The sequence below is a fragment of the Choloepus didactylus genome, chromosome 18 (genome assembly GCF_015220235.1).
Source record: "Choloepus didactylus isolate mChoDid1 chromosome 18, mChoDid1.pri, whole genome shotgun sequence".
Lineage (NCBI taxonomy): Eukaryota > Metazoa > Chordata > Mammalia > Pilosa > Megalonychidae > Choloepus > Choloepus didactylus.
Genome location: NC_051324.1, coordinates 47,548,803 through 47,570,664, shown reverse-complemented (window position 1 = coordinate 47,570,664; position 21,862 = coordinate 47,548,803). Strand labels below are relative to the sequence as shown.

At 42.0% G+C, this 21,862-nt stretch overlaps 1 protein-coding gene across 2 annotated transcripts in view; it reads right to left on the bottom strand.

Moving 5' to 3' along the window:
• Positions 1-680: 680 nt before the first annotated feature.
• Positions 681-21,862, bottom strand: part of SKAP1 (src kinase associated phosphoprotein 1) — a 294,181-nt gene continuing 272,999 nt past the window's right edge. Inside the window, exons 10-12 of one of the 2 annotated variants that reach the window (XM_037808264.1) lie at positions 21,627-21,727; positions 3,122-3,230; positions 681-1,298 (exon numbers count right to left, since the gene is read on the bottom strand). In XM_037808264.1, the coding sequence (XP_037664192.1) occupies positions 3,129-3,230; positions 21,627-21,727 (203 nt within the window). In that variant the 3' untranslated portion in view covers positions 681-1,298; positions 3,122-3,128. The remainder of the gene's footprint in view (positions 1,299-3,121; positions 3,231-21,626; positions 21,728-21,862) is intronic. The other variant, XM_037808263.1, reaches the window with a different exon arrangement.

Here is a 21,862-nt window from a genome sequence, read left to right as displayed (position 1 = left end):
TTTCTCTCTTTAGGTAATATAGTTGGTGTCTTACTCCAGGGCTATAATATAGTCATTATGGAGGTGAGAAAGGCTACTGTCAATCCAGGGACTCTCTGCAGAGGCAGTTTTAGGGATAAAATTTCTATAGCTACTCAGTTGCCCATATTTGAAAGTATTTTGTATGGAGTCAAGTAGCCATAATAGCCAACACTTTTGGAGCATTTACTATGTGCCAGACATTGTTCCAAGTGTGTTACATATTCCAATCTTTTAATCTTCATAATGGCCCAATGAGATGGAATGTACTCCTTCTAAGGGTAGGAAATGGAGGCATAAAGGTCCAAGTAACTCATTCCAGAGAACATTGCTAGGAAGTGGAGGAACTGGGATTTATTCCCAGGCTGTCTGATTCTAGTTTATGTTCTTCATCACTTTGTTTTGCTACCTCTTTAACAAGTGTGAGGGACAGGCAGCAGGAAGGAGAAGCAAGGGCTGTGTCTACAGGAGCCCTCCTTAAAGCACTTCCTCAGTCCACTCTTGTGGTGCAGAACCTAGTAGGGGCTGTTAACCGAGGCCCAAAAGGGAACTCTCCAATGTGCTGACTCCAAAGACTTGTTTCTGCCCCTGTCTCATTTCACACAGAGACTCAGCACACAAGAATAACATAAACACTTAGCCAACTAGAGGACATATGAGAAGCTGACCAGGAACAAGGCAGACCTGGACTCCAGAGATGCTTCTGCCCCTGAAAGAAACTGCACGTCCTCTTCTCTGTTTGAACTGTTTCTCCCTTGCCATCCTTTCCTATTTTGGAAGTGGTGAGAATGCCCAGAGCTGGCATTCTGATAACCTTTTACAAAAAGAAACTCAACACCATCAGACACAGCAAGGATCCAAATCTGAAGTTTATTTGTGCTTTTCAAACCAGTCAAACAACCAGCACCTTCCTTCTCCAAGAGTCTCTGCCTCTGTGTCTCTCTGTCTCTGTGTCTCTATGTCTCTGTGTCTGTGTGTGTGTCTCTCTCTGTCTCTCTTTCTGTCTCTCTGTCTCTGACAAGCCTGAGGAAAAGGCAGAAGTAGATGTGTGGACACATTTAGAGGTGAGGAGGAACTGTGACAAGGCTGGTTTAGTAAAGAGTTAAATGAATGTTCCTATTCCCACTTGCCTTATTGGTGGTTACAGTCACTACAAATGTCACTTGGGTCTCTTCAGTAAAGAGAGGGTCCATGATGTTGGTGGGGTGGTGGGGTAAGAGGCGGGGTCTCTTGATGATCAGCTTCTTCATACAGGCAGGACAGAGAGAATAATATGTGTCCTAAAGGAGTGAAAATACATAAATTTGCTTTCATGTTTCAAAATATAAAAGAAATAAGGAATGTAGTGTGAAAAGTCTCTCTCCTACTTTATCAGTCATGCAGTTTCTCTATCCTTGGAGGCAACCAATGCTATCATATTCTTACCCCTCCTTCCACAGTTATCTCATACATATAAAAGCAAATAGGCACATATAGTCTCTACCTTCTTTTTACACAAATGGCACAAAGTAGGCCCACCCTTCTTCACTGCTTTTTTTTTTTTTTCACTTGCCAACATATCTCAAAATGTTACAGTAAAGTTTCCTCTTTCTTTTTTACTACTGCATAGCATTCAATCCTATGTGTGTACTATAGTTATTTGACTAGGTTTCTGTTGAACATTTAGGTCGTTCCCAGTTGTTTGTTAATACAAACTTGTGTGTATATCATTTTGCATGTGTGCAAGTATACTTGTAGGATAATTTCCTGGATGTAGAATTGTGGATCAAAATAGAATGAGGAGATAAACAACTTTAAATAAAGGACGAAGTGAAGTAGGGTGATTTTGTTTAGATTTGACAGAAAAATTCAACCTCCTCTGCATTCATGTCCAGGAAATGGAATCCTTTTTGGGAAAAGGCACATTAAGTCAAATCTTGAGCGATAGGCTTTGGCTGGTGCTATATGGCTGTACAAGGGCATCGGAGAGTAAGATCTCTCCTTATATATTTTATTAAATGAATTCACTCGGCTTCTGCTGCACACTAGAGTGGGTCCTAGTCTGGAATATTCCAAGGACAGTTTGTGTCACTGTCACACTGATGTCATCCTTCACCACTAGCAAAATAAAGGCTGCTCCCATTTCACGCCGGAAGATGGAGCTAACGACACCATACAAGCTTGGGTGCTCTCCACCATCATCCTGATTCTAAACCAAACCCACTCTGCCAAAGTGACCCCCACTGTTACCCCACTCAAACCAAGCACTCATCCCACACTGTTTTAAAACATGGTGTGCTTCCTGCTTATGAAGCTTGATACATTCTTTGTTACTTAAAAGTTAATTTGATTATGTTCCACAGGAAAGTTCATACTGGATTCTGAATCTCGGCCAGTCATATTTTCAATAGGTGGCATTTGGGAAATCGTGCTCAGGGTTTAAAGGCTCGGTAGAAAGAGACCCAGATCCATCTTGTAGACAGATTCCTGGTTGTCCCACAATATCCATTCTCCTTGTTAATATAATAATGAACTCCCCATTTTTAAGCTGGACATATGGCTATCTAGAATAAAGCTTTCTTTGAAGCTTGATGTGTCTGTGTGCCTACGTTCTGGCCAGTGGGATATAAGTGGAAGTAGTGTATGTAACATTGATGAAATGTCTTTAAACAGAGAAGGTGTGCCCTTCTCCTTTCATTTTATCTTCCCTGCTGGATACAGACATGATAGGTGGAGCTAGAGCATCCATCTGGACCATGAAGTAACCTTTGGAATGTTGGCCACACACAGTGGAGCAACAAAACAGAAGGTACCTGGAACTCAGATCCCTTGGACCACTTACTTCCAGATTTTACAGAAGGGAAAAATAATTTTCTATGTTAATTAAGTCACTGCTATTTTGAGTTTCCAGTCACTTGCAGTTGAACCTAATCCTGACACAGTATCCCAATTTAGGAAAAACAATTCCAGACTCATCTTCTTTCAATGGTAAATCATCAGCATCACCTTTGGAAATGAAGAAAAGCTATTTAAACAGCAACACTCATCTTTCACAGAGAAATGAAGGCTCAGCCAACAAATTCCACTCAACTAACAGGCAGTTCATTCACAATGATTCTGATACCTGGGCTTCATCTTTCTTCCATTTCAAAGGCAGTGGTGAGGTACTCCTTTGGGACAATCCCAACAAGACTGTTCAGTTCTCCTACCCACCAGCCATACATGTTATATTCCTGAAACACAAAAAGAGGATAGTTTCAGCTGACATTTCATCATGTGTTTGTTGATCTCACAGTGACTGCATGGGAGATTCTGTTAGATGGGCTTTTTGTTGGTACCACTGTCAAGAATCCTTAGCACTCCTGGTAGGATTATTAAATTTAAAAAGTCACCTAGACAAGGAAAGCAAATTCTGCTTCCATTTTCCCACCTTCCTGTCTACATTGTAAACTTAGCACATACAGAGTAAGTGTTTGATGCCATTTCTGAACCTAAAGAGCATTTTTTTTTTTAACCAAGCAGAGTAGTGTGGCCTCTTCTGAGAAAGTTGGGCCAGCCTAAAATGCCAGAACATTAAAGATATCCATAGGGGTCAGGTCAGAGTTCAAATCAATAATATTTACCAAGCATCTTCCATGTGCAAACTGCTGTTTCAGTTCCCATGAGATATATAATGAGGAATCAGAACACTGATTGCTCCTGGGGAACTTACAGCATATAGTAATGGGCTTTGGAGACGGACAGGCTGGGATCTAATCCCTACTTGCCCATTTAATAGCCATGTGACCTTAAGTTCTCCTAGCTTTAACTTCCTCTTCTGTAGAAGTAGGTTTAAAATCATCCCTCCCCTCTGTTCTGGGGATATAAACAATTAAATGTACACGGTACATAGTAGGTGATCTAAACATTAGATATTTAGATGCCACCAAAAAGGTGGCAGGTTGGCAGGTACATTAATAATGTTAATGTAAGGTGAGATATAAGTGCACAAGAGAGGCGCAAACAAGGGTTGAAGATGGAGCTCCTTGAAAACAGAAGAGCTTCTCAAAAGCACAACAGATGTTGAACATTATGAGACTATTCATGAAAGCACCAGAAAACGTTTTCTTCTGAAACAAGTAAAATGTAGGATAAAGCTTTAAGAATGAGAAATATCTCATGTTCCAGTCTGACTGGATTTGGGGTAGCATGGAGCTGTCTGTTTCTGCACACCTGGATGTTGAGTTCTACTAGGAAAAAAATAAATACAAGAAAACCAGGTTGGTGACACCTAAAATCCACAGTCTTTGGCATTAACTAGTGAACTTTTTGTCTCTCTCGATAGTGTTATTTTCCTCCTTCCCCTCCTCCAACCCATCATCCTCTCCCCCTCCCTCAGCAGATGACCTCTTCTCCACCTTCAAAGAGAAAAGAGAAGCCATCAGATTTGTCAGTCTCCAGCCACCAAAGTAGGAGTTTACCCATACTGACACCCATCCTTCTTTCCCAGTGAAGTGGGGGAGGCTTCCCTCCTCTGGTTTAAGACTATCTTTCACAACATGTATTTGTAACCCATCCCCTTTCTTTATTAGTGATGAGGATCTGTGACATCTGCCCTCTGCTTCCAGTATAAATGGCTCCATCAGCACTTAATTGAAAACCACAATTAAGTAGCCTCCACTGCATGTCCACTTCCCATTTCTACTGGTTTATGCTGATTTCTAAACACAGCAAACTAACTGACAGGGCTTACTACTCTTAACTGCCTCAACTGTTTACGTTCTATTTACTCTTCAAGCCACTCTAACCAGGCTTCTGCTTCTATCAGCCCACCTAAGCTCTCTCCGTAGTTTCCTATAACCTCCTTATTGCTCAATTTCTATGAGTACTTCTCAGTCCTTAAATTGACCTCTCAGCAGTGTGGGCACTTTTGACTTTTCTTGAGGCACTTTCTTCTTAGTTTCTATGATAAGAACGTTCTCCTGATTTCCCTCCTACCTCTCTGGTTGCTTCTTCTTATTTTCCTTTGCAGGCTCATCTCCCTCTATCCCTCCTTTTAATGCAGTTGTTTTCCAGGGTTCTGTCCTGGCCCTCTCCTCTTCTGACTAGATGGACTTTTCTTGAGCAATCTCATACACCTCTGTGGTTTCAACCACCATCTCTGTGATAATGACTCACAACCAGAACTCCAAGCCCGGATGTCTTGTCTAAGTGTTGGACTCCAATAGTCAAGTGCATGTCCATCAAGTTTAAACTCAACATCTCCTAAATTTAACTCATCATCCTGCCTCTACCCTCATTCCCACTCTCAACTATCTTTACCTCCTGGGTTCTCTGTCTCAGTAAGTAGTCAAATGACGCACTCAATTACCCAAGCCAGAAACTCCAGGAGTCGTTCCCAATTTAACCCCCCTCTTCCATTAAATCCCCAGATCCTATCAATTCTATCTACAAAATATTCTGGAATCCATCCACCATTCCCATTGCCAATACTCTACAGTCATGTCACTGTCATCTCTCTCATGAGGACTACAAAACAATCACTCTTGTTTTCCTCTAAACTATTCTCCATTCTGCAGCCAAACTCTTTCTAAAATGCATATTGATGATGTCACTGCTCTGTTTGAAATCTTTTAGTGGTTTCCACTGCTCATTGTTAACTTCTTAACAAAGTGGACAAGGCCCTGTAGGATGTGACCCCATTCACTGCCCAGCATTGTCATTCATCCCCTAACTTCAGTGCTACCTTCCAGTAAAGCAGAACCTCCTCTCAGCTACTCCCACGAGTCACAGATCTCTCACCATGGAGACTTTCCTCTGCCTGTTTAACCTGTTCTTCCTCATTCCCCTTCATGGGGCTCTCTCCCTAGCAGCCTTCAGATCTCAATTCCTGAGTCACTTGCTCCGGATGCTTCTTCTTGACTATCTCTTGACTGTGTGGGGGAGCCCCAGCCAGCTGGTCTTCACTGCCCTGGGCTTTCCCTAGAAATGAGCTCATCGGGCTGCCCTGTATCTGATTGTCTCAGCGTCAATCACTAGACAGAAACTTCTATGAGAGCTGAGACCTTGATGGTTTCGTTTGCTGTTGTATTCTCAGCACCCACCATGGTACCCAGCCCAGAGTGGGACCAAATAAATACTTGCTGAATGAGTTCATGAAGAAATGAAGGCAGCAGTGGGGATTTGTACTCTCAGTTGAGCAGATTTAGTCACAACTAACTCACTCCCTTGGTGATTTAATTGGTAGTGGCAGGAAAAGAGCAACCGTCTTTCGAGACAGTCTTCCCAAATGGCTCCTTAAATACCATGAAGACAGTCTCAAATGCCATAAGAAGTAAGACTACTGAGTTGATCCTAATGGACCAGGGAATTGCCTTTTAAAAGGAGACTTAAATATGTCTACCATCTCTCCTTCCCTCCCTCAGGGCAACTTCCCCTCACAATCCATACTACCTTAGAGGAATTCTTTAGCCTAAGCTTGTTAGGAGGGTTTTAAGCTCCTCTTGGTACAAATTATGTTGCTGTCCATTTTTCCATATTGAAGTCAAGGCAACTTCTGTCATAAGTTTTATCGTAGCATTGCCTTGGCTTACCACATTGCTGGAGTGTCTGTGTCTACAGGGCCTCGCTGTGAAGGGGAAACATGGGCTCTGTCATCCCCTCTCACTACAACTCATAAAAACTCTATTTTTAGGTCTTCTGCTATCTCACAGGCAGAAGGTAGGCACAATGCTGTCTGACAGTCTTTGATCAAAGTCAACTTGCTTAAACATGTGTGAAGTTTGGTCTTCTACCTGCCAGATGCTGTCATTGTAGATGACCCGCAGGGGCCCAGATCCTCTCCCTGTGTACTGTTCAAGACCTTTGTCTTTGGCTCACGCTTTGAAGCATCCCCTTTTAGCTGTAATGCCAGGAGTAGGGACCAAGCCTGGGAAGGTGTTCTTTGCCAACTCGAAGAGAGTGTAAACAGCAAGCAGATGAGGCTCAGCAGGGCACCCACAAAGCTGGACTCCCAGGCAGTTTGCTCTTGCTCGAGGGGAACACTGACCCTGCGTGACTGCAGCTGTAGTAGCCACTCTGCAGCAGTGAGAGCTGAAATTAGTGACATCAACTCTCTGCCCTTCAAAACAAAAGAGCAGGCAAAAGTGTAAAGAGGATGGCACAGTCTCAGAGACCATATGTATCCTGCTGTGGGAGCCTGGGAGCTTAATCAAAGCACCTACAGGTACTGGGATCTGACTGTCTTTTCCAGATTCTATCCCTTGGCTGGATACACAAAAAGGGCTGCAGGGATGAGATGCTGAAAGCATGAATGGAAAACTTCTAGCCTTCTCTTCCATACCACCCTCATGCATTGCTCTAGCCCAGTCTGAACACCATGAGGTATTTTAAAATAATTTCTACTTTGATGAATTGCTGGGGAGTCCACAATTGCTCATAATCAAAGGGAGAAAAATGCAAATGAGATCCGGCCGAGAACTATCACCACCAAACGTTTATTTCACTGTGCAGTGCCAAAAAGAATTAAAACAACATTAAACTCACAGCAATCATGTTTAAGCCCTCGTTTCCAAGTGCCAAATTGCACCACTCTGGATCATACAGATGTTTGTTAATTATGCTAATTTTTATTAAACTATTAAAATGGAAAGAGTACTGGCTCAGCCAGGCAGACCCCAGCTCTGGATGAACTCTGCTCTTGTCTAGAGGTGCTAATTTACTGCATTTTTATTAAGTTGCTGATTCTTGGATTTTAGTTTTAAGGTGGTAGAGAGAACTGAAGTCCTAGGATCAATGTTTTCAGTAAACTCTGACTTCTCTGTTCCCAGATGTTTGGAAAGACTGGAAAAACACTGAGAGGCTCCCAGAAGACTTGAAATGCTCAATGTAGAAGTGGACCTACCATCAAGATGGGATCACACACCTACAAGTGACAATGTTAGAGCATCAGAATTATGCATGTGCCCCACTGGGTAACTCCATATACACTGTTTATGGGTAGGTAGAACCAAGGTGTTAATTAAACAAAATTGTTAATTACAGATGCTCTAGATATGAAGATAAAAATCTATTTGGGAAAAAAAAAGCAAAACCCTTCACATTGGTGCTTGCTTCTTGCCGTAGTCTTTTTAGAAGCCTTTGACTGGAAGGTAGTACAACATGTGGTTTGTTCTTATCATAAATATTTCTAGCATTGATTAAATATCTGTTTCTCTCAACATCAACCTTGCTCCACTTCCTTGAGCCCCCTCAAATGGAAGAGACTTAAAAAGGAAGATTGGCTATCTGGCCTTCGTTATCTGGCTGGAGGAGTTGTTGCTCTGGAGGAGCAGAGCACTGAGTGCACCTGAACTAGAGGCAGCTCTCACCCTCAGCAACAATCAAAAGTGTTTATGGGGGATTGTGCATTGCTGTAAAAGGATTTATGCTGCTAATCTCCCATCAACGAGAAAAAAAATCCTACCAAACCTGCCATAAAAAGAACAGCAAATTCTATAAACAAAAAGCAGTATGGCCACCAACAATGGGCTTGACGCACAGCTTGATTCTGCCTCAAGTGGTTTCCTATTGCTGTTTATGGTTTCAAGGCTATCATGGACCTCCTCAGTGCTCCTCCTGTCACAGGGACTGAGTCCCTGTGTGGTGCTGCAAATACCCTGTCAGTAGGTGTCAGGGGATATCTGGGGAAAACCAGCAGGCGCCTATCATAAGCCTTAAAAGAGATTAAATACCCCTACTCCATGATTGCTACATTTTAATTTCTCTCCTCCCTGCTGGTTCCTATTTGTATAAACTCTTCCATGGCTCCCCTGGAGTAGCACAGACATGACCTGGAATGACCATCCTGTCTTGGGATGAGAATTCAATTTCTAGGCTCAGTGAATCCTAGGCTGTTCCAACAAAAGCAACTCACCATCCTGGGGCACAGATTCTTAAACCGGAGTCTGTGAACTTCCGGTCTGTCTATGGATGGACACTAAGGGATCTATGAACTCTCTGAAGTTGGTGTAAAATTTTGTATGCACGTGTATATGTGTCTCATCCCCAGGGCGAGGCCGAGGCCGGTCACCAGATTTGCAAAACTTCTTTGACTCTCCACGGTTTAGGAACCAGTGTTCTAGGGGGGATACAATGCCTTTAAAGTCTGGACCTGCACTTTGGCCCAGTGTGTCTGGGCCCCAACCTCCTTCTTAATACACTGAAACAGAATTAAGAATCCTGGGTTTCCTCCTTACTGGGTTTCTTAGGCTCAACCTTCCAGCTGTAGAGTCTGTTTTTTTCTCCAAGGGCTGACCGAGCTTGATTATCACTTCTAAAGAGATGTTGACTGATCTCTGTAACTGTGGCTTAAAAGTTGTGGTGTCTTCTCATAACTTCCCTTCAAATCCATATGATGGCTTCTGGAGCAAGCTGCTTGACTGTCAGTTCTCCTGAGAATATTCCTAATAGAAACATTCTCTTTTCACATTGAATTGGGTTTCAATAAACCTTTATGGAACAAGAGTCCCAGAAAATGCCTCACACTTCTGTTCTTTTAACTGTCAAAGTTCACTGTATCTGTGCTTGTAAACAAGAGACTTCCTCTTCACGAGAACAATCAATCAACCCCTAGCACAAAAGATCAATACGTGTTTGATATATGTGTGGGAAAGACCAATCAATCGCAGAATTATTGGTTTATGATTGCTTATTTCTCTTATTAATGCTTGTGCATCATACATTATCATTAGTAAAGATGAGAAATTTGAATTCTTAAACAGAATAGCTGGTAATACTCCAGGGTCAGTCCAAAATATTGTATTTTTACTTCAGATTGGCCTGCAAATTCTTTACCTCTAAATCCAGCTTTGGAAATTTAATGCTTTCTTAGGATATCATAAATTATTAAATAGATTGAGGGCTCCAATTCAGCACCCTTCCAACTGCTGAGAAAAACAAGGCTGGAAACAGGAATTGTTCACCACAGGCAAATAGGTGCCAGTTTCTCCGCTCACATGTTTTCATGAAGAAGTTTTCCAGGGGGAGAGAGGAAATGGTCAGTGGGTGGATGGTGGATTAGTGATGCTGGAACCATGAAAAGATCTGAGCTCAGTGCTTGGCTGAAACCTTGGGCAGGTTGGCAGCCTTTCCAGGATATTTGACACCTTGTCTTAAGTCCTTGGCCACCATTTTCTCTTTTTCCATTCTTCAGAGTTTTGGTCTGTGGTCATAATAAAGATGAATAATTAAATTTGCCTCCATTGAACCACTTTTATTCCTTGCATTTCAGGGCACTTGATCACCTGAAGCTTGATGGACCTGGATACAGGTGAAGGTATGTGAGTGTATGGGGACATGGAGAGGCTGGGGTGTGCAGCAAAAGCAGTTGTGGGTGCCTGGCAACAACTCTACAAAGTGTTCCTCACAGCTAGGTGCTGAGTGTTCTGAGGATAAGAGAATGTGTCAGCTAAATGGAGGAGCTGAGAGCATTTGAGTGTAAGGAAAGACAAGTTTCAAGTCTTAAGCTTCCATTCTGAGCAGGGTGTAGAAAGATAACAATCAAGTCAAGGCCAGGGGAATGTGGTGCAGGGTCTGCACAAAATGGACACTGTTGGTGATGGAAGTGTTTGCAAAACAGAATGGGTGTGCAAACGTGTGGGTCAGAAAAATCATAAACTGGGAAGGAAGAGGGAAAGCAAACAGGGCTGTAAGGAAAGAGAAAAGAGAAACCCAACTTCAACTTCACCTAAAGAAGAGAGAAAGGATAAGGGGAAGGAAAACACTTTGCGGATTGGAGAAAACAAGGTGCCAAGTGCAGAATTCAGGAACAATAGAGACAGCAGCATTTCAAAGCTGATAGAATTGTGGTACCATGTGAGACCGGCGTATTAATATGTATTCCATAAGCTGCGCAGCTCGCAGCTCTGCACCGCTCTGTTTTGCTTTGACCGCGGTACCAGCCTCAGGCACCACAACACAATTTGGAAACAATGTGACGGAAATGTTTAATCTGCTCGGCCCATCTGTGCAGCGTATTTCTCCAGATCTCCCTGAGAGAGGCGCCTTGAATCTCCACATTGCCTTTAATATTCTCCTAAATCACCTCCCCACTGCACTTCAAGGGCCATTGCTACAATATCACAGGTTCATCTAAAGTGCATCGGGGAGGGGATGTGGAGTGGGGGGAGGCACAGGCCAAGATATTTTTTATTTTAAAATAATTTCCAGGGATCATCTTTTCTGCTTCCTTTAAAAAAAGAAGAAAAGTTATTTTACTGTTGCCTTAAGGTTATTGAGGTTGTTTGGTGGAAAACAGGGTAGGATAGAGTGGAATCATTCTCCAAAGAATTATTTTTATTAATCTCGATTCTCTCAATTGGACATGGAAGGGGGTGAGCAGATGCTTGTTTACTCTTATCGTTTTTTCCTTGCACCTTGCCAGGATGATGTGTTCATTTGAGGCTGGTGCCTGTCTGCTTGACGTTCTCTGTGTCGCGTACCAGCTTGGTAGTTTCCGGGGCATACCCCGACCCTGTCCTGATCTAAACAAAGCCATCTTATACATTTCGTCCTTGGTCAACGTGTCCTCCACAGGAAGGGACATTGTGTATATTGTTAATTTTAGTTTAGAACCTTATATTTTCTCTCTTTAAGTACAGGTGGTGGGTGTCAGACCTCCGCTGCCTTCCCCCACTTGATTTTGCCAGATTCAGTGACCGAGGGCTAGAATGTAGAAAGCTGGGGTGGGTTTTGGAGAAAGAGGGGAAGACAAGTCACCGTGTCCCAGACAGACCCTAGACAATTGAAAGGCAGTGCACATCACTAAGAAAAGTAGGGTTCCTTTTGCTTTGTGAATTAAAGAAATGAATAATTTAACCCTCAAGATTGTTCCGGTGAGGGAGAGGCAACGTCCCAGTTGCGGAGCCCTACAGCCTGTCGGTGTGTTACATCATCTGCACACATAGGCGTTTCCATGACAACCGCTTATAGCTTCATTTCCTGGATCCCTCTAGGGGGTGTCACAGCCAGATCCACCTGCTTTTCACCCTACCCTCGGTGGGGTCATGGTAAGGTCGCCAGAATAAATGAATGCGGGTACTAATGATCTGTTTACTGCTGTTTATGCTCTGTGTGTGTCAGGGGCACACACATTTAGAGAGCTCATTATGGTTGCAATTAGAATGCACCATCGCTAGATATTTAACTCCTTTTTCTTTTAAATTAGCATTTTAATAACATTCTTTGAGCAGAGAAACAAAATGACCATTTTTCACGGACAAACTTCTAGCTGTAGGTGCAACTTTAATGGCAAAGTTGTGAAGGGGAAAGAAGGGAGGAAAAAGAAAAGGCCATTTTTACGACTTTCACCCTCCTCCTTACCAAAAGGATATTTTTATTTGCTTTCTAACACACTCAATTTCCTAAATTTGTTTTGAATCCAATTATTTTGGGTGGTTTAAAGTACTGCACTTTTGTTGGACGGAAATTAGCAGCGATTGAAATTAGCTTTTTATGTGACCTGTGAAAGGGGCTAAAATAATTACAAGTAAGTATAAGAAACCTCCTCCAAAACACCCTTGCTGTAGGACTGGGCTGTGATCCGATGATTACTATTACCAGAATATTTTGATTCAGTAACTGCAGGATTATTTCCTTTAAAAAGGTGATTGCAAAGATTGTTTCTTGTATTATAATTCTTAGGATTATTTTATAGAGGATAAATGATGGCATATTTAAATTTGTAATTATGGACAGGATAAATAAGAAGCCAAAAGAACAAAAATAATAATGGCATCATTTGCCATTTAAAAATGGCAAGCTCTTGGAGCATCAAAAAGCAGGAGAGACAGAACAGAAAAGATACAATGTAGAGACCCACTCAGAATGTTTTAAGAAGCATTGCTTTTTAGGAATCAGCCAACACCTTTCCTAGGTGTTTATAAATGCTCTGTTTGTGGAAAGTACAGTGAAAAATAACAATTTGAATGTTTCGATTATCTTTCCCAGTCCGTTCCATTTTCATTATTTATTTCCTATAAATCGGGACCTTGCTGAACATAATTCTGCAGACAAGGAGGTGGATGGGACAGCCAATGTGAACAAGGAGATAGATGGTGGGTACGTGTAAGATAGATGCTATGCGTTTATGAAAAGGAGCAGTATGTCTGCATGTGAACATCCACAAAGTAGAGCAAGCAAGCGTGTAACCCATAACGGGTATTTATAGGCAGAAAAAGGGTGCAAAGAAGATTGGGTAGGAGCAGGCACACAGAGCCTGAAAAGGTTTGCTTTTTTTTCTACCCTCCTGGAATCCATGTCAAAGTTCCGCCTAAGATGTCCCATACTCGCTGCGGCTCCTGTGAAACCTCACAAGCCTTTTCATGACCACAGACGGGAATTTCACAGTCAGAAGACTTGGGAGGTCAATAGTTGAAAAACAAGAGTTAGGAAAAAAAGATATTCATCGACTTCAAAACAATCCCACTTAAAAAAGAAAGCAAAACAAAACAACAAACCTAATGTAAAAGGAGGAAAAAATTAAAGACAGTAGGAAAAAAAGAGTAGAATTTATAAAAATGCAGGTTTAAAATGTTTGTGGGTTTGTATCAACTTAGTTGAACCTTAGAATCTGCCATTTCATAAGTAAGATAAGGATGGCATAGAGTATAATTTGGTGATAGCTACCCCAGGACATATCTAGATGCACTTCTGTTATTTTAATTAAATACTGCATTATGGTTTGTGACAACTACATAGCTACAGCGTAAATGAATTCGGAATTAAAGTGTTACTTAGGCATCCAGTAATTTTTGTTTCATTCCTCAGTTTTACAAAGCAAATAGCTATAAAATCAAGATGTTTGTTCATTTACAGATGGAGCAGAGTTGTTGCCGCTGCTTTTTTCTTCTTAATCTTCATGCACAAAAAGAAGACAGAGCTCAGAGTCTGGCTCCCAACACTCTTAGCTTATGAGCCACATCACAAAGAAAAACACATCCTCTTGACTATAATGTGAAATGCTGAATATTAATTGCTGGTATTATGCTTATCTTTCTAGCCGGGTTCTGTCTTTTAACAATTATTCTGATGGGCTGCAGTCTTGGACTGCCAGGAGATTTTTCTCCTTTGTTTAACAGTTAGAAACCTATTTAATTTTATTTTATTAAAAAAGAATCTTATAGTTCATGATGCTCCTTGGAAGTTTTTAGTATTCGGAACTCTTTCCAAATTCAGAATATTATTGGTAACAGCAAAATTGCCAAATGTCTTTGCTAAAAAAAATGATACACATTTCTGCATTTAAAAGAAAAAATATTTTTCATTTCAGCAATATTAATATTTCCTTAATGAAACTGGAGAGTACATTACAATTTGATATAATCAATTGGTTGGTTTAAATGTCACTAGCAAATCTTGAGAAAGGTTCAGAATATTCTCATTTATTAGGCGCAGATTTTCACTCAGAATTTATATGGTAGAGTAAAAGAATTTCTGTTCAAATCTGAGGATTTAATTGTAATTTTAATGTGTGATATGTTAAAATGAAAGCTTTAAATAGCAAGTTTTCTGAAACCTTGTCTATTATTTCTAGTTGAAGAATCCATATAATTTTTTATTAGCCTTAAATGCCAAATGTCTGGCAATGTCTGCTAATTTCACCTTTTCTATGTTTTAACCGATTACTCAAAATTCCTCATAAGTAATCTTATAAACTGCATGGAAGTTATGGCCCTGTGAATTAGCAATGAGGTTATAATTTGTTTCAAGATTTTGCTAGTTTAGTTGGAGTGCTGAATCCATACACAACCAGGAAACACTGGCAGACAGAGGTTTGGGGAGGCTGAGTTCCTTTTGAGAAAATAATTACACAGAAACAAAGCTTCTGCAACTCCTTTTAAATAGGGTATCACACCAAAATGTCATCCAGCCTCTTTGGCAGATTAGTGAAGAGTTTATGACTAAATCTCTGTCTAATAAACATGCAGTTGACTGTGGAGGAGCTGCTTGTTATAATACTGGCGGTGGGAAACAGAGGGAATGTCACAGTTAAAGACACAAATTTTCCCCATAATATATTCGAATGGAAACCTCTGAATCCAATACTACATGGGCATATCTAATAAATTCACAATATTTCAATCTCAACAGCCTTCACTGGTTAGTTTTAAAGATTTATGTGGTAAAAAATTACTCAGTGATGAATATGGTTTATTCTGTGCAGTATTGGAGGTATAAGGAATTAAACTACCGTCTTTAACAGTGAATTTATTATTACCTCTGTCAAAAGACGAAGACTTTAACAGCATTTGTTATAAATTCACTGCAAAATAAATGGCTGGAATTTTTTACACTGGAGTTTGTAAAGCATCGGGAGATTCTGAGCATTAACCTAAGCCTGCCATAGTTTATATGGTTCTAGGTAAACACTTCTGTCTAGGCTTCACAGTTAATTATCTGGTCTGGAACTTTCCACCTGACTCCAAGAGGTGTGTGTGTGTGTGTGTGTGTGTGTGTGTGTGCATTTGTGCACAAGCATGTGTGGAAAGCCAAGGGTTCTGTCCAAGACAAAAATTTAGGAATAAGGAGATTAGAGGAAAATGCCTGTTTTATTATCTTTTTTAAAAAATGGATTTATAGTAAATGGCCAGGGTTTGGAGGATAGGGTTGATGTGCAGTTGGGCCTCATGTTAGCAGGTTTACATGTACGCATATGTGTGTGTGCATGCACATACACACACACATCTCTCCCTTTTGTCCTCTCTTGGCATGGGTGTCCCCTCATTTATAAAAATTACCTGGAAGGAATGAGGCTGCCAGGGTTTGTTCTAGACGATTGGTTCCTGTCTGGGGGAAAGGAATGGCTTCTACTGAATTTGACCGGTATATGACCGTTGCCTTCCAGCTGACCCCAAATCCTATTCCCATCCTCCTAACTCTATAACTCTATGGCCTCCCATTGGGGTTATTAATGAGAGAAAATACCATCATCATCATCATCTTCATCATGAAAGCACAGTGTTGACCTGCCTGTTAACATGAGATGGGGTGGTGGGGACAGCTTCTGCTTCTTTTTTGTACTATCATAAATAATGAAAGATATTTTCTGATGGTATCCTCCTCACCCACCCCTTTGGTTAGGTCAGAGGTGAATAATAGTTCTTTGACAGGCATTGATTAGTTTCATCACACTGTCTGGGCAGCCTGTGCCCCGGGCCTATATTCTCCCTACTTTCTATCCCGTATTACCTCAGATACACCCCTTGCCTATCCCCCACTTAGTCAAGCAGAGGGTACAGCGCCTGAGGAAGTCCTGAATGGACACTAGATGTCACCAAACACCTCCTTTCCCTCAGAGCCCTGGGGGGGGGGACCCACAAAACACAACCTTCATTTAAAGCAATTGAAGGAATTAACTTATCTGTTTTTATGAGGGTGATTGTCACATTCAACTAAGCACATTTAAAAGAGGAAGTATTGCTACATTCAGATAATTTTTACAGCATACAAATCTCTTTTGGAGAGGTTGGGGTCAAGGGAAAGGAAAGGTCTACGTTTTTTAAGTAGCCCTTTGAGGGAGTAGGTGGAGAGTACTGGGTTTTAAAAGTCCTATTATAACCGACACTGTGTTTTCTTAACACAATCCAGGTGTGCAGGGAAGAGGCCTGCTGCATTCAGAGAACTAGGAGCTGGGTTTAGAGCCAGATCCTGTCTGAGTTTAAGCAGCTCCAACTCAGTTGGCAGCTAAATGTCACCTAGGGTGACAAAGTTGATCCATCCTCATCCACATAAAGTCCATGGCCATCTGACAGCTATCATGTATTCAGTGTTCAACTTGACCCTGGCCGTAAGGCTTCCCATTTCTACATCTACTGCACTGGCAGAGAAGACAACCCAAAGCTTGGCACATTTGAGCCAAGCTAAGCCACCATGTATTGTACACATAACGAGGGCACTCATTCTGGAAAATGGGGCTGCCCAATGTGGTGCTCCAAGGCTGGTTTCCATGGAAATAAGGAGCTGGATACAGTCTTAGAGGAGTCTAAGGCTAATTCATGAGGCACATAACCCAAGCCCAAGGTTGAGCTCTTCTGTCTCAGTTTACTGTAACTGGAAGATCTCATTCAGGGACCTCTTTTTTCTACTCAATTGACAGATAAAGAGTTTCCCTTTCTTTTTCTCTTAAATTCACTCTTATCTGCTGAATGGCTTGTGTTACTGCCACAAATTATTTCTGGAACAGGAGAATAATTTTTTAATTGGGGTTTATTTAAGATTCATCTCGCATAGCAGAGCAAGTGCCTTTATTATTTAGAAAGAAGGATGTAGGCAATGTTCCCTAGTGAGAAACTTTGGAGACAGGAAGACAGGCTCCCTTCTCTGGAAGCCGGGACTTGTGACTTGTTTACCCAAATAGAGGCTCCCCACTTCCCTTTCTCTCACTTATAACAGATGCCCATAGCAGCGCTGGTCCACAAAAGGGCTTTGAGGTCCTCAGATGAAAGGAACTGAGCCAGGGCTCGGCGTTACCCCACGGAGGTGATTCCACACGTGCCCTGTCATGCCTGGTGCCCAGGCTGAATGGGTTTTCGGAGTACACCTGTTGTTGAACTCCTGCCAAGTACTGATGGCCACTAACCCCCAAATTACTTTTCCCCGCTGTTGATGTTTGGAATGTCAGACAGGACTGAGCAGCAGCCGGTGTGTATTTCAAACACAGCAGATGGATTTTTATATTAGCTCCTATTTCATGTTCAGGCAGAGCGACCGCCACACTAAAACTGCAGCCTCGATGCTGCCGAGTTTGCTTCTGTGAGATTAATTCTGTGAAATTAATTGGGACAAGATTGAAAAGGAAATTAAAATGCAGCTGAGTGAACAGGCCTTTCAAACACCTTTTTCCTGCTCTATTCAAACTTGAATTCTGCAGTGGTCGCAGGCACGGTCTGAAGTAATTTACGAGAGGCGTGCTCTCAGGAGCCATCAGTTACGTTTGAGGAGACCTGCACAAGCACCACAATCTGGAGCCACCGAAGAGCGCCAAACACCCCACTGTGGCCTGAGCTGCGTCCCTGCTCCGCGGAGGAAAGGAAGCTCAGTCCCTGCACCAGACTAAGAGCTGTTCAGAAATATCTGGGCCCAAAAGGAATGCAAGAACATCCGCTGGATGCACAGATCTGCTTTGTTATGAACTGCTTCCTTTAACATATTTTAAGAACTCAGGGAATGCAGCGGGCATGAAACAGCATGGGGCTTGGGGATATACGGATGAGGTGGGGGAGGTCATGGTGCCACTGGGGCCTGTTTCAGAGCCTGGATGCAGGCCTTGGCCCATCTCTCTACAAGAAGTTTGAACAATTTATGGGAGGTCAGTGACAAGTCTCTCAGACTAAGGAGAGGCATGGTGGATTTCCACATAGGCCTCGTTCCTGGGCAGTTTCTATATCCAGGTGGGAAAATTTTAGGCTTTCAGGCATCTCCATGAAGAGTTCTTGGCAAGATAGGCCACCTTTTTTTCTCTCTCAATTCACCAATAACTTATTGCACTCCTAGTATGTGCCCAACACTGACCCAAAAGATTTACTTTATTGTTAGTTGAAGGGAGGGGAATGTAATATTTACCGTTTTTTAGATGCCCAAGCACTTTACACAAATTCTCTAATGTAAGCATGACAACAACCCTATGAATATAAATTATTCCAATTTTTACAGATGAGGAAACTAAAGATTAGCAAGATTAAGTAACTTTGCTCAGGGTCACATAGATAACCCATCTGTCAAGAGCAGGCCAGGTGATCTATCGGGTTCCACCTTCCTGTTCAGCCAGTCACACTCTCTGCAAAATTTTTTTGAAGACTCTCCTGAGTTTGGCCCTAAGATTCTAGCATTCAAGGTTGTATTACACAGGGACAACTATTAAGATACAGCAAGGATCCCAGCAGGAGCCAAGAATCAAGCTGTTATCCCTTCTTCTCCCCTGCCTCCTTCCCTTCCCCTGCCCTCCCTCTTCAAAATAGTTCTTTTATCAGATAAAGAGAGAGGGGAAAACCAGATGCACATTTATGAGGGCTGAAAACAAAAGAGCTGGTAGTTGGAAATTTTTTGTTTAATCTGAATAAGTGATTGATAGAAGCTAAAACACATTTGAGTGTGGAATTTCTTTAGCAGTTTTGTGATGTCAGGCTCACCACGTTAAGGATTGTTATGTCTGAGTTTGAAGGAATCTTAGAGGTCAGCTAACACAACCCCCTCATTTTACAGGAAAGGAAAACGGTCTAGGTAAGCTGAGCTGCACATAGTTGCATCTGATCTTGCTTTTCTTAGGGAAACAGACTTTGCCAGGTTCCTAAATAGCAGGACTTTCTTGCCTGACAAAGGTTCTACTGATCAGAGAAAAGAGTAAAGTGGAGCTTTCTAGACACCATTTTCCTGGACTAACCTCAACTTGGGTCAGTTCTGCTCCTCTGTGTGAGAGGCAAGCCGCAAAGGCTGAGGGAACTGACCCCAACAAAGGCAGTCAGCTGGCCCTAAAGCATAAGGAATTTAGGATCCAGTGAGAGAGAAGTTACTGAATTTCTGAGAATGGTAGTGGAATCTCCTTTTCTATCTCCTGAAATGGTTCATTTGGTGCTTCTTAGAAGCAATGGGATGGATTGGGTGGCCTTTTAAGGTTCTGTCCTGTCCAAGGACTCTTATTGAATTGGGTAATATAATAAGGGTAAATCCAATCTGAAATGCCCCCTAAGACAATGTTAACTGGAATGAAGCTTTATGAGGGAAACTTTGGTAGCGCTTCTAGATTCTCATTTCCTTCTCTGGCATGCAGGGATTAGCAACACGGGGAAGGCAGGCAGCGGGTGGAGCTTTGGGGGGAAGAAATGTGCTACTACAATGTAAGAGAAGAAAACAAACTGAAGACCTTCCAGAAGAATGGAGAAAGAAGCCGACAGAACCAGTGCAGCAAGGTAGTCTCACTGAGTTACACTCTGAGATATCAGGAAGAGAAAGGGGGTTGTTTACCAAAAAACAGGTGGAGGAGGGTCCCCTTGTTCTTGGGGATCTTTTAAAAATACAATGGCCCTAGAAAGGTAGACAGCTCTGTACTGCGGGGGCAGGTTGCAGCACAGCCCCTTCTAACTGGAAGAGAGGGACCCCTAGTGAGAAGCCATTAAGAAAGGCAAAAGACATACAAAACAAACAAAATAATCATGACAGAGGGAGAAGGCCAGCAGACCTTCTGGCTCTGTTCTCCCACCCCCACCCCCCTCCTGCTGGAGGCACCTCCAGACAATGTAAACAGTTAATTTGTTCACCTGCAGGCTCTGGGCAAACAGAGGCCTGGTCACACCTGAGTGGATAACTCGATTACCCCTGTAATGCCAGTGTGGTAATGTACACAAATTCTATTACACTGCAAACCTTGCTTTCGGGCATTTGAAATACCAATCAGGCCAATGTCCACTCCCTTCTTTGCTTCCAATTTATTGTTGGCGTATTGGAGCTGCACCGAAAAGGCACTAGGGTGGAGCTGAGCTATGGAATCTGGGAGAAAGCACTAGAAGATTACGATCTCCCTCAGCAGGGCCAGGAGGTCTCCTGCTTCCCTTTCAGAGTTGGGTCTGAATTCAGTTCCTGTTTACAAGGGAATTGTTTGAACCACTGAAAGGCACTTTGGGTCACATCTGGTCTTTTTCCTTAAGCAGCGTACGGTATATTTCAAACCAAGACAAACAGTTGGTCAAAGTAGTGACAGTCTCAGAATAAAGATAAACAGTAAACAATTGGTTAGTTTTTCTTTAAGGAACGCTTCTCCACCAATTCACATATTCAGTAATTAAAGAGCAAAACGTGCCTATTTCAAAAACGTATTTGTAGGTATTGATTGACCATATGAAGAGAGAACTTTTAAGTAAGTTCTTTCAGAGACAGAGCCTGTTGCCTTAGCCCATCTATGTAGAATGTGTGTGATATTTCTTTACAAAGATGATGCTATTGATTCTCCAAACAGTAGCCCGTGAGCTCTGAATCTTCTTTACATCAGTGATGATCTGCAGTGAACTATTCATGTTTTGTTTTGTTTTGCTTTGTTTTACCCAATTCCTTTAGGATCAACAACAATACTATTCTGAGTTGGTTAGGTGAGGTTAGGGGTTAACTTTGTGACTGAGGAAGAGAATAAAGTTAGCTGGCTCATGCGGGATTGGACACACCATCTTGGCCTTATCAGCAGTTGCTCAAGCCAATCCAGCTAACTAGTCCTGATCCCTTCCCTCAACATAATTACACTGTAGTCTTGTTTATCTATACATGAAATAAGAAGGCAGCCAGCCTAGCCAGAATTTTTCAGTAGCTTATAAGGTAATAAATTATGTACATAATGATGACCTTTAAGCGCCACAAGACCCTGAAAAAGATCAAATTTTGATTGGCACAGTTTTAGTATTATGTCTACAACATTGTATTTCTAAATTTGAAAATTGGTTCCTAAATCTAAATTTTCAATTGAAATTTCCCCTAACAATGATTTATAAATGGGAATTTATTCTGTGTGTGAGGGAGCCATGTAAATACACAAGAGAAGTGTATGAGCTGGAATAGGTCTGGTTATGGTGCTGACTCACCAAGAGTGAAAAAAATTGACTTCTGATCCAAGCTCCACAGTATATCCTTACCTTGCTCAGAATGTGGATGAGGTCCCCCCGCTGGAAGGACAGTTCATCTGGCTGGTCACCGTGGCAATCCCATAGGCCCTGGTAATAACTGGCATAGTCCACTGAACAAAGAAAGGAGAAATCAAAATTACAAAGATTGTCTTTTCCAAAGAGCCCACATTTTGATGCAAATGGAAACCAGGGTTCTGTATTGCTCCTAGCAAACCTGAGATTAAGGGGGGTCAGGATGAGATGCA